General features: G+C 35.4%; 1 protein-coding gene across 2 annotated transcripts; it reads right to left on the minus strand.

The window, feature by feature from the left end:
* Positions 1-139: 139 nt before the first annotated feature.
* Positions 140-11670, minus strand: LOC144442291 (motile sperm domain-containing protein 1-like). 2 transcript variants are annotated; one of them, XM_078131599.1, is made up of 6 exons: positions 11541-11670; positions 10630-10876; positions 9226-9301; positions 6690-6916; positions 5551-5709; positions 140-5172 (listed from the first exon to the last, which is right to left on the minus strand). In XM_078131599.1, exons 2-6 carry the CDS (start codon positions 10781-10783, stop codon positions 5141-5143), a joined length of 648 nt encoding a protein of 215 aa, XP_077987725.1. In that variant the 5' UTR covers positions 10784-10876; positions 11541-11670; the 3' UTR covers positions 140-5140. The 2 variants fall into 2 exon arrangements, with proteins under 2 accessions (XP_077987725.1, XP_077987726.1); XM_078131600.1 differs by having other exon boundaries at positions 10630-10851; positions 11541-11633.
* Positions 11671-11739: the final 69 nt, after the last annotated feature.

The following is an 11739-nucleotide window of genomic DNA, read 5'->3' on the forward strand; positions in this document are numbered from 1 at the left end:
CACATACTTTGCATAAATGCACTCCTACACACTCCCTGGTCTTACATACAAATGCTACATCTTACTGTACATCAGCTGTGTTAGACATAAAATACACACAATCTCCACTGCTATGAATCAAGTCATTTTTATTCCACTTTGCATAGACAATGGACAAGCCTTAACAACAATACTTTATATAGTTCTGACGCATAATAATAATATAGCAAACAAATTATGAATAAATTACTTCAAATAATGTTGTGAACTCTACTATAAACTGAAATAAAAGAGAATGTTAAACCAAACTTTTGTAATAAACTTGGAATCTACTGTTATGCAGTACTTTTCTGTAAATATAATAAATGGCAGCAATGGAGGAGGAACAGGTAAGCTTTATCATGCTGGTTTTATCAGAAATATCTCATCATTTCACATCTTTTTTCCCATTTTCTTGTCAACTATTAATTTGTCTGAATTATATATATTGTTTCATTCCGAAATGGATGAATAATTCATTAAAAAGTTCAGGACACAATAATTTCTGCATTGTTAATTTTGGCGGGAAAGTATTAGCAGCATGTCAGACAGTTGCCGATCATTTCTGTAGTGTATAGGAAAGTGTTTGCTGTACATCAGTTGCTGACATGTATTATCTCAGTGTTATATATAGTACTGCGTGGACTTTTCAAGAAGCGTCACACCAACAGACTCATATGAGAAAGTAAACATTTTTTCACATTTTTTGTTTTGCTTATATCGTGTATGCGTCTGCTAGCTCAGTTATTAAAATAAAACAAAGGCATTTGTTAAAAGTACTCTGTGATAGAGTCTGTACAAATACAGTGATATTGTTCAATATCTATACATTACAGTTGATCAATATTAACCTAGCCAGAAAATATCTTTATATCTATGTTTGGGAAATAAAACAATGTGCACTGACATGAACCAACTGAACTAAAGTTTTCAACTCTGCCACTATGGTAGACAGCAAGGGTCTATTGGATTTGGATATGCAGTGTGGTCCTTTTTGCCCAGTGAGTGGAGACACAACTCTGCATTGATTTTACCATGGAGGTATACCTCCATGATTTTACATTCTTACAAGTCAGAGTATAATTTTTCTGTACTGATGCATTGAAAATTGTAAAAATTACTGTGCAGGGGGCTAGAGACTTGACTGTAAGGCTTAAACAATACAGTTCACAAGAATAGCTCAATGCCCAGTAAGCAAAGAAACTTGTCCTGAAGTTGAAATTATCACCAGAAGCTGTCCAATTGGTACTTGTAAATTGTTGCCATTACGTCCCTTACAAGGAATGAAACTGTGTTTGAAACATACACAATCAGACTAACTACATATCAGTGAATACTGGCCATTTCAACAAAATAGCCTTCTACAAGTAACTGTCTAGATGTGATGATTTACCAACATAATGCACTGTTACTTAAGGCTATTTGCATTGCACAGTAGAGAGTCTATCGTAATATAAAGTATGTTGGGCAAACACATCAGCATGCTGGCAATAGGGAACTTGCAAACCCGCCATGTTGAATGTTGCATCATGGGAAATGTGATAATAAATACTAATCAATTAGTAATGTAACAATGTTGATACATTGTTTGTAACCACAAATAATCAATTCATAGTCACCCTGACAATTGTGGGAGGTCTTTTTTATCAGTAACTCCAGATTAGGTACTACGATAACCACAGATAATCCCATAGTACTTTGCGTCTGAGCATGCTCACTCTGGATTGCAAGTTCCCTATTAAGATAAGTCTCAACTATGTGAACGAGGACCAGCTGTGACTCTATAGGTTGTACCTTTGTGATTTTCAAGTTCCAGCAAATTAATTTTATTGTGATTTATCACTATATAACTCAACCACTAAAATAGTCAAAAATTGAAAAGCTATACCACACACTCATGGAAATTTGTTATGAATTCATCCATTGTACATTTATCCTACCCTGCTACCATTATAGCTAAAAACCTGCACATCATGGAACCTTTCATTGTCCAAAATTATTTCAAAATCTATTTCTTTTGTGTTAAAATTTAGTCTTTCAGTAACAGTGTTGTCTAATTAATATATACAAGATTAATCATTTTGTTTTATTCAAATTTATTTCAATAATCGGGAAGATTTGGGACACATTTGTAATTTATTACATGCTCTATTTATTCTATATTGTAGAATAAAGTTACTTGGAAAACAAGATATTTTTAATGAATGAGTATCTCAGACAATCAGTCAAGCGTATGTATTGTATTATTTGGCATATGGTGTGTGTGCATTTGTGTGTGTGTACTTAGATGTTATTCCCAATATATTTCTTTGTTCAGCCAAGGAAAATACAAGTGACCTAAGAGGCCCTTGCCACTATGAGTCCTTAAATGAGTAGTGATAACCCTTGGTCACGAGTATTTTCTGGCTGAATGAAGAAAAATATTGGAGAATAACATAATCAGAGCCAGTAATATCAAACAAAAATCGAGGATACAGATAGTAATGGCAATTTTGAATGTTTTGACTCACATTTTGAACACAGCAGAACCACAGATACACGTTGTTGTGAATAGAACTACCACAGTATATATTTCATATTTTTTGTCCAACTTGGCTTGTGCATGGTATAATGTATAATATTGTGTGTATTGTACTGCATTGTGTATCTATGTACGTTTACACTGTACTGTGTGTATGTACACATGTACACGGTAATGTGTGTCTGTGCATGTGTATACACTGTCTGTACATGTATATGTGTGTATGACTATCATACTAGGTAACCAAACAAAGCTGTTTTGTTGGAGGTGGAAGAAATCATGCAAGACAGTATGTAACTATGTTACACTACACCACTAACAGGACTTGTACAGCTGGTTATAGAAAATATCATAATCTGAAGCACCAATAATACTGATAATTGTATATACAATTGCAAGATGAATATTGAAGAAAGAGTGAAAGGGTGCTGAAATAAAAATCATCATGAAACAACAACTTGTGGATTAATCCAAATTGTCAGGTAGCTTATTGTGTGGGTTCTGAGATACAGCCCTGTAGTCAATATTGATTACAGGCAAAGGTCCTGTAGTTACAATGGGTTCTGGGCTACAGCCCTATTGTCACTGTAGCACTGGACTACAACATAACCCTGTTATTACCATGGGTTCTGGCTATGGCCCTATAGTCACCATGAGTTCTGGGCTACAACCCTGCAGTCATCATGGTTCTGGATTACCACCCTGTAAACACCATGGGTTTAGGGCTACAGTGCTGTTATCATCATGGTTCTGGGCTACAGCCTTGTCGTCACCATGGGTTCTGGGCTACAGCCATGTTGTCACAAAGGTTTATGGTGACAGCCTTGTAGTCACCATAGGTTCTGGGCTACAGCCCTGTAGTCACCATAGGTTCTGGGCTACAGCCCTGTTGTCACAATGGTTTAGGGCTACAGCCCTATTGTCATCATAGGTTCTGGGCTACAGCCCTGTTGTCACAATGGTTTAGGGCTACAGCCCTGTAGTCACCATAGGTTCTGGGCTACGGCCTGTTGTCATCATGGGTTCTGAACTACAGCCCTGCAGTCACAATAGGTTCTGGACTACAGCCCTGTATTCAACATTCCTCCATGAGCCAAATCAAAGGCTGTACAGATATGAACCAGTAAGAAAAATAAAATCTCAAGTACAAATGATCAGAAAGAATCAGCTTTCAGATCTTTAACAATCAACAACATTTTCACCAGTAACATATCTATGGATGAAATCCCAAGTGATTATACCAATATTTATCATTATATGCTGAGGAATTCACCATCTATGTTGTAAGTTTTATCAACTAAAATGACAATTATTTAAAATTACAAATTGAGTAAAAACATTTTACATACTGACAACACTATTAGTAAGCAACTTTTCTATATAATATTTTATAGAATGTATGAGAAGTGGCTATTGTAACAACATTTTATTTTGCAGCATTAGAATTTATATTCTAAATTATAAATGGGGCATAAATAGCTAGTTATTATGTCAAATGAAAGACAATTTGAAAATAATAAGAATAGGCCAAGGAATGATGCAGTCTTGGCACAGTGACATAAATATATGCTGAATTTAGGGGTTGAAGACAATGTTAATAATTATCTTTAAATAAGTGCACTGTGCTACTAGACCTTAGAATATTAATATATGCACACAGAATCTGGACCCACTATTTCAATTTTATCTGTTATTTCTAACCTAAACCATTGTAGGCTATGGTCATAAAAGGGGTGGAAGGGGGGGGGGGGGGAGGGGGTGTTGATTAGAATCACAATACAGTATTTAACTACCGGTATGTTAAAAATCTTAAAAAGCAAGTTAAAAGACTTTAAAATTTTAATGTAAATTTGAATGCAGTAAGCACCATGAACCATCTACAGTTTGAATTTCTTGATACGCAGGCACACTGAGAGATCATGAACACACCATGATCTAATGACAACAAAACTAACAAGACATCATAAAAGTCTACCCAAGTCATCTTGAAAATCTAAACACAACATCATAAAATCTAAACAGGATATCTTGAAACTCTACAGGTAGTCTAGATGCTATCCATGGCTTCAAATCTCTTCTCACGTCTAGCTCAATGAGGTCTTGCGATGGAATTTTAAATTGAAATGAATCCACCCACACCGTCATTAAATGAAGCCACCCACACCGTCATTAACATCATGTCTTTTTTAACCAATCACAAAATTCCCCCCAATAATAAGTTGGTGTTTATTTGGGAGCAAGTTACATAATGTCAAAATATGTTACATTTGTCAGATCAGGACACTACTTATATTAAACTGTTTTTTTACATCATTCTAAAAGTTTGGAGTTACTCATTGCATGAACAATGTTTGGTTCATGATTTCTCATTGAGTTAGAGAGGATGAAGTACGATCTTGGGATTTGAAGCCACAGATAGCATCTAGACTACTCTAGAGATGACATTGTGAAAGTCTAACCCTGCTACTACAGTATACTACTATAGTATATAATTGGTTTGGTTTGAGTCATTGTACATGTACCATGTCGTCAACACACAGCTCATGTAACTAATACATGTCACAGGTCAATTGGGGTAAAAATCAACAGACTCACTCGTCGTCATGTTCTTAATATCACCATAGTAACAAGACCTGAGAAATAAACAGGAGAAATGGAACTTTTAGGTGCATTTTATAATGATTACAACAATATACAAATCTTGTCTTTTCTGTGAAATTTACATTCACGTATTAAGTTTGGCATAATGGCAAACATGAAAATTGAAAAAGTAAGTGAGTTGTTGTTACTGCAAATAATTTTTTAACCCTAACTACTTTCCAAAATCAAGTAATACAGAGGTGTCATGGTTATTTAGGATCTTATCTTGGTATGTGTACTCACATTTCTTCAGTTGCTGCAACCTGTACTGATTCATCATAGCACAAAGTTCTTTTTTGCAAACTTAGCCAAAATGTTTGCTTTCATATTTTGAAATGTGCAAATGCACAGCCTTGTCAAAAAAGACTTACCTAATATATATGCAGCAATGAGTTTTTGGTTCACAGTGAGGTAGACATATTCTGGCAGCCTGGAATCGTTTTCACCTTCTGACGGAAGCATCAAGGCAAGAATGCAACATAATGCTGCAAAGACAATGACCGGACTTGGACCACTCTTCTGACGGGAAACTAAAAGGGAGACAAGAACAAATAGTACAGATTTTATAGGTTGAAAATATTTTGAAAAATGTGGTGCTCTTTGAACTTAAAGCTCTGGTGTCAACTATATTCACAGACAGAAAAAAGACACATCTCAGAAGTGGACAGGAATCAAGCTGTTTGTCTAAAGGAGTATTGGCAAAAACTATTTTAAAAAATGGAGATATGAAAGTCCTGTAAACCTGACCAGTTCATACTAAAATTAGAAATGGGGTTGAATGTGCTACTACTTGAGAAAAACTTGATGTTATTTGAAGTTATTTGGACGATATTTTTTGTCAAGATGACTACCTTGAAGGACATGATTACAATGTGCAGGATTTCATTCTGTGTGTTTACTGGCAGCAGTGATTGTATATTTTGAAAGGATTTGAGAAATAAAGTATAAAGGGATTGCCTATGACAGGGCTAACAGTTTATGAACACTTTGAGTACACTGTATGGTAGACTGAAAGATGCACCATTATTTCTGCTGATGGGGTAGCCAGTGATTACATATAATAATAATAGTTTATTCACCAATATAATAATAATAAAAATTAATCTTAAAAAGATACACATACAGAATAAATGGCAAAAGGGATCAAGAAATAGCAAAGCTAGTCAAGCTTGTATCCCCTTAGTGACTAACAAGCACACTCGTACTTGTAGGTGTATATATTCGATGTTCAAGATTGCCAAAGAAACTATAACAAATAAGAAACATAACAAAATGACAAAGCACAACAATCAACAGTGGAACAGTAAAATTGATACACATACAATCACCACAGTCAGTTCACGCAAGAATGATATGTAGATCAATGACTGGCTCTTCCCAGTCTAACTGAAGGTATGGGAAAAGCACTGTATATTCATAATTTGTTCATTCATGAAATACTTGGGATAAGAATGATTCTCCAAAACATTGAAAAATAAAGACATTCTAATCTGATGAATGAGGTACATACTGCTTTTAAAAGTGTCACTGGATTGGGAATCTCTACGTCGTGATTCGTGTCTTGCATGTAGAAACTCCCTCTCTGGTGATGGTCGTATCTCACTTGAGGACGGCAGCAAGATGGCCGGAATGTCCTTCTTTCCAATCACTTTCTTCTGACCATGTTCAAAAATATTCAGTCGAAATTTATCTTTTCCACCAATAGAGCTCTTCTGAACATCACTATGGCGGATTACTCTACATAGATAGTTACAAACATACCAATTGATTATTGAAATACACCATAGGTTGTTACAAGAAAGACAAAAGATTGTAGAATTTGGCCACTGGGGGCACTGTTTGGAAGGCTGATTCTATCACATTGCAAAACATCATGGCATGGCAACTATATTATTCTGCATAGTTGCACACCTGTCAAAAAATAAATAATTTGCCATAATCTTGTTACTGGAAAGATTGCTACATAATTTAGCCAATAGGGGCACAATTTGAAATCAGAGATTTTTGGACTAACTGTGGGAGATGGGCGCACTATGTTTAACAGGCATGTTGATGGTGGATTATGGTGTTGTCATGTACATCATACATGTAATACAGAGACATCTTCAGACTAATTTGAGTGTCTCTTTGAAAAAGCTAGTCAGATATTCAAGCTGTTTTTTGTACTCAATTACAACATAATGTATTCATACTATGAATCCTTATACAGTTATATATATAATGATACATCAATAACAGTTTGTTGTTATCCTATATCCTACACCCAGCTGTTCATTCACTGTACTATTTCTACTGTGCATCTGTTCACAGGATCCACAACATATACACATATGTACATGTTTATCATTTGATATATTTTACACTCAGTTTACAGTGGTGTAGATAGGGCTGTAGTTGACAAAACCACCCAGCTACTATGCAGTTTTTTGCCACCTACTATTACGGTGTGTTTAAAGTTCTTTGTTTCCACCACTGTATATATATTGTTGTGTAAATTCATGGGTCATCTACTTTTCCAATTTTACCTTCAAGAGTATACTAATAGCTGATCTGGTACATTTAATTAAATAACCCTACTATAGTATATTACAAGCTGCGGAGTGAGGACAGTGCAGCTGAGTTCATGTCAAAATCACTCCTTACAAAGTAAATAAAAGTACCAGACAGCATGGTTATGGATCAAAATACTAAGTACCTTCAAATAACTGTATCTATCCAATAACCAGCTAAATATTTATATTTTTCAAATTCAGTTTTTATGACAAACACAAAGTTAATATATGATACTGGGGTGTAGATAAGGCAATTTGAGCTTCTGAATTTAAAAAACAAAATTATGATACTGGGTATTATAACATCCACAGTTTTTTCAGATTTTCTCTGCTATACCAAGGTTCAAAACCTTAAGCAAAAACTCACAAGATTGTCATATCAAGATAAAACCACACAATACTGTAGAGTAGCTATCCACCTATCCTTGAACTAAGCTAACATTTTACACAAAGAGATACCTTCATTACTATGAAATAAACACAGTTTATTTACTTTTCACTTCACAACTCATAGACTGTTGTGTACACTGGTATTATAGGTGTCACTGTGTACACACTACATATTGTACACATATGTACAGGGTTACTCAATTTTAGACGAGCACTGTTTTTTGTAAATGCCAAACTATACAGTTGTGTAGGTTTCCCCTGGGTCATTTAGTATCATAGTCAGTAAGGTACGCTGTGAAGGGGCATCCTCAATCATCAGGTCAACCTCTGATTCTGTGCTAACTGATAGGCATTTAGTATCAATGAGGTGAACATTTTTTTCCTATAGTTTACAATCATTTTGTGAGTAATTTTGGGTTATATTGATTCTTTTTGTTTATTGTTCCTCTCATAAAACCTTGAGATTGATTATGTGCACTAGATAAATAAATCAAACTGGTAATGTTGTTTACTATTATGGGTAGTGATTGTGTGGCCTTGACACATAAAATCAATACAAAATCATACAAGTTGTCAATAGTCTAGTCTAGAGGCTATCCAGGACTTCAAATCTCTTCTCACATTGGGTTTACGAAAGATCTTGAGATTTGGAGTCATGGATAGCTTCTAGACTAAGTTATCAATGAATCTGTCTTAAGTTATAATCAAGTAATATCATCCCACAACTATGGCACAACCAATAGATCTGTTTATATCCCAAAACACTGCCACGCTACCTCAAGAAGTTCATTGTTCACCCAACACACAAGCCTTCAAAACTGCACTGAATGCTATCATCACTAGGGCTCCTTAGTACTTTGATGGTATTGCTCCACACACGACCCTTGACTACATACATACATACATGACAACCAGTATTGGTGCTTGTATGTCTACGGTAGATACAGATACAGCTACAGATATAATTTCAACATTGTCGACTGGTTAGCTCTTAAATTGTATAACAGAAGAGTAATTCCTGAGAGAAGGATTAAAAGCCACGGCTAGCTTCTAAACTACAATTCCTGAAAAGAAATTCTAACTACTGAAACAAAAGTAACTTACATATCTATACAGCAGCCCTGTTTAATAGTACCCTCAGCATCAACCACTACATATTTCTTGGGCGAGGTGGATAACACTGGAAACAAAACAAAAAGTTGTATCAAGTATGGGATAGTAATGTTAACTTGTCTCTGTGTTAATTTCGTAACATTGCCTTTTGATACCAACTCTGAGATGATTATAGCATAACTCACTCCATCAAGATTTGTGGTGCATGGTGTTTATAATAAAATATGTATCTCAGACCGTCATTAAGATATGTTTTGACCAGATCAAATTAATTCATGAATAAGAATGTGGTCTTTATTGTTCAAATAAACTATTACGTCTCTCATAAAGTAACTCCTGTCTTTAGGGTATAGTTTGTTTAGTGTGACCTTAGTGACTACTATTTTAACAACATCTAAACTAAGCAGCTGTGTGTACTTTTATACAGTTGTAAATGCAAGGATATCTAATCAGTTTGGTACCTTGAATTTGTCTTTGTACAAACAGTATTAACCTTATATTCTACTGTTTAACTCAAAGTGATATTGCCTTGTTTAAGTTTTGGGACAAAAATCATTTTTGGTAGACTATGCATATCAGGTTCAGTTAGGAGCCTATTTGCCATGGTTGTGCTCTCCTTTCTGTGTGTACCTTGGGGGTATACATGGTATAGGTTACTCAGTTACTACTGCTGCTTTCCACGATGTCTGAACAATATGAAAACATCCCTGATTTACACTCTACAGAATACCAAGAGTAAGAAATGGTAATAAGAGGTGATGATACCCCCAATTTGAGTGAGGGCGCTATATTCTCAATTTCCTGTTTGCAGTCTGGAATGGCCAATTGCAGGGCTGATCCTCAATCCTATTCCTAACCTAACTCTCTGATTGGTGAGGGGGAGGGCAGGAAAGAAAAAAACTTGTATGGATATGTTGTATAGTCAGACTCCATCCATGGATCTCGGAGGGCAAGATCTATGGTCAGTCCAATGTTCTTTCCTTATGGTCAAGTATATAATAATAAGTTACTTGCAAGCCCTAACAACTTGTGTGGATTTGTTAAAATAATTCCATTCACTGTCTAGAATCATCAACACATGTTAATTTCATTAACTATTAACAGTGCTGTAAAATTATCAGATAATTTCAATATTTCAACAAAGTTGGAAGTATCTGACATTTTTACTGTACTGTTGAGTCATGAAAATTTGAAATTACTTTGTGTTGTCAATTCAATAAATAAATGAACTATGTTTCCTTAAAGTTTTTTTTACTTGTGTGAATTTTTCTTGCAGAATTATATCCAGTACATAAGACACTGGGTTCCATATTATGATTCGAAGTACTGAAATTAAATTTAATAATACATAATTTGCAATATTGTTATCAAAAGACAAAAAAAATATCATATTACCTTTGAACTTCAACGAGAAATCATATGGATTGTAGACAGTGAGAACCTGTTTATGTGAAGATTTGTCATCAACGTAAAATACCAATTCAGTAGGGAAGACGAACACTGGAAGTTTACCCTGTTCTATGAGTCGTGGATTACTCCCAAGATGCATAGGTGATTAATTTGGGGTAAAACACACCTTCTGCACCACAACACTCTTACTCAAGGTCCAAATCAAAACTGCAGAAAGTACATAAAGATGATCCTAAAAATACAAAAAAAAAAGCAATTGAAATGTCTTAACATAGAATATCTTTATGTCAATAAGAATTATTACATATCTGCCAAAGATTACTTGCACGTGCGTGCATATTACTAGTGGTATTTGCACTGCAGTGTTAAATTGCAATGTCGAACTACAACAAGTTGCAAGCCAAATGGCCAGTTGCCAATGTTTGCCATCAAAATGCTGGAACGACACAGTCGACAGTCGACAACAGAGCCCAATATGAACAATGCGTCATTCTAACGCAACTACCAACACATCACTATGCAAGGTACATTTATACCCTCTTAACCTACATTATAAGGCGGTCTTTGAATGAAAAACAAATCAATACATTGTCAAGGTTAGTTTCTAACAAAGCTAAGTTTGACCTCGAACCCTGCGAATGGCGGTTCGGTTCTTTTATTTTGTATATCACAGGATTAAACAAAGTGTTAGTGTACAGTACGGTGACTGGTTGTCATCCGTGGGCTGGACAATTCTTGCTGATTTATGGTCGGACTGCATACGTTGGATATAAACAATAACAAAATAAAAGCAGCACACAACAATGAACCGTACATCATGATTTTGAACATTGGCGACCCTGTATCTGCCCGATACGGTCAACCCCCGATAAAGCTCTCCCTCCTGTACGCCCTACCTTCATTCACAAGAATCGGCTGACTGAAACCAAACATTCAACACTTATATTGGTCAAATCTCTCCCTTGCTATTTAAGGGCTTCGCAATTTTGTCACAAACACTATGTATCTGTTGACCCACAATCCTACTTCCGCATGTCGTCTGTCAAATTAGTCGATGACGTCACTGCTTTTTGTTCACTTTTCTCGTGTAAAACG

Source organism: Glandiceps talaboti, chromosome 11, assembly GCF_964340395.1.
Source record: "Glandiceps talaboti chromosome 11, keGlaTala1.1, whole genome shotgun sequence".
NCBI lineage: Eukaryota > Metazoa > Hemichordata > Enteropneusta > Spengelidae > Glandiceps > Glandiceps talaboti.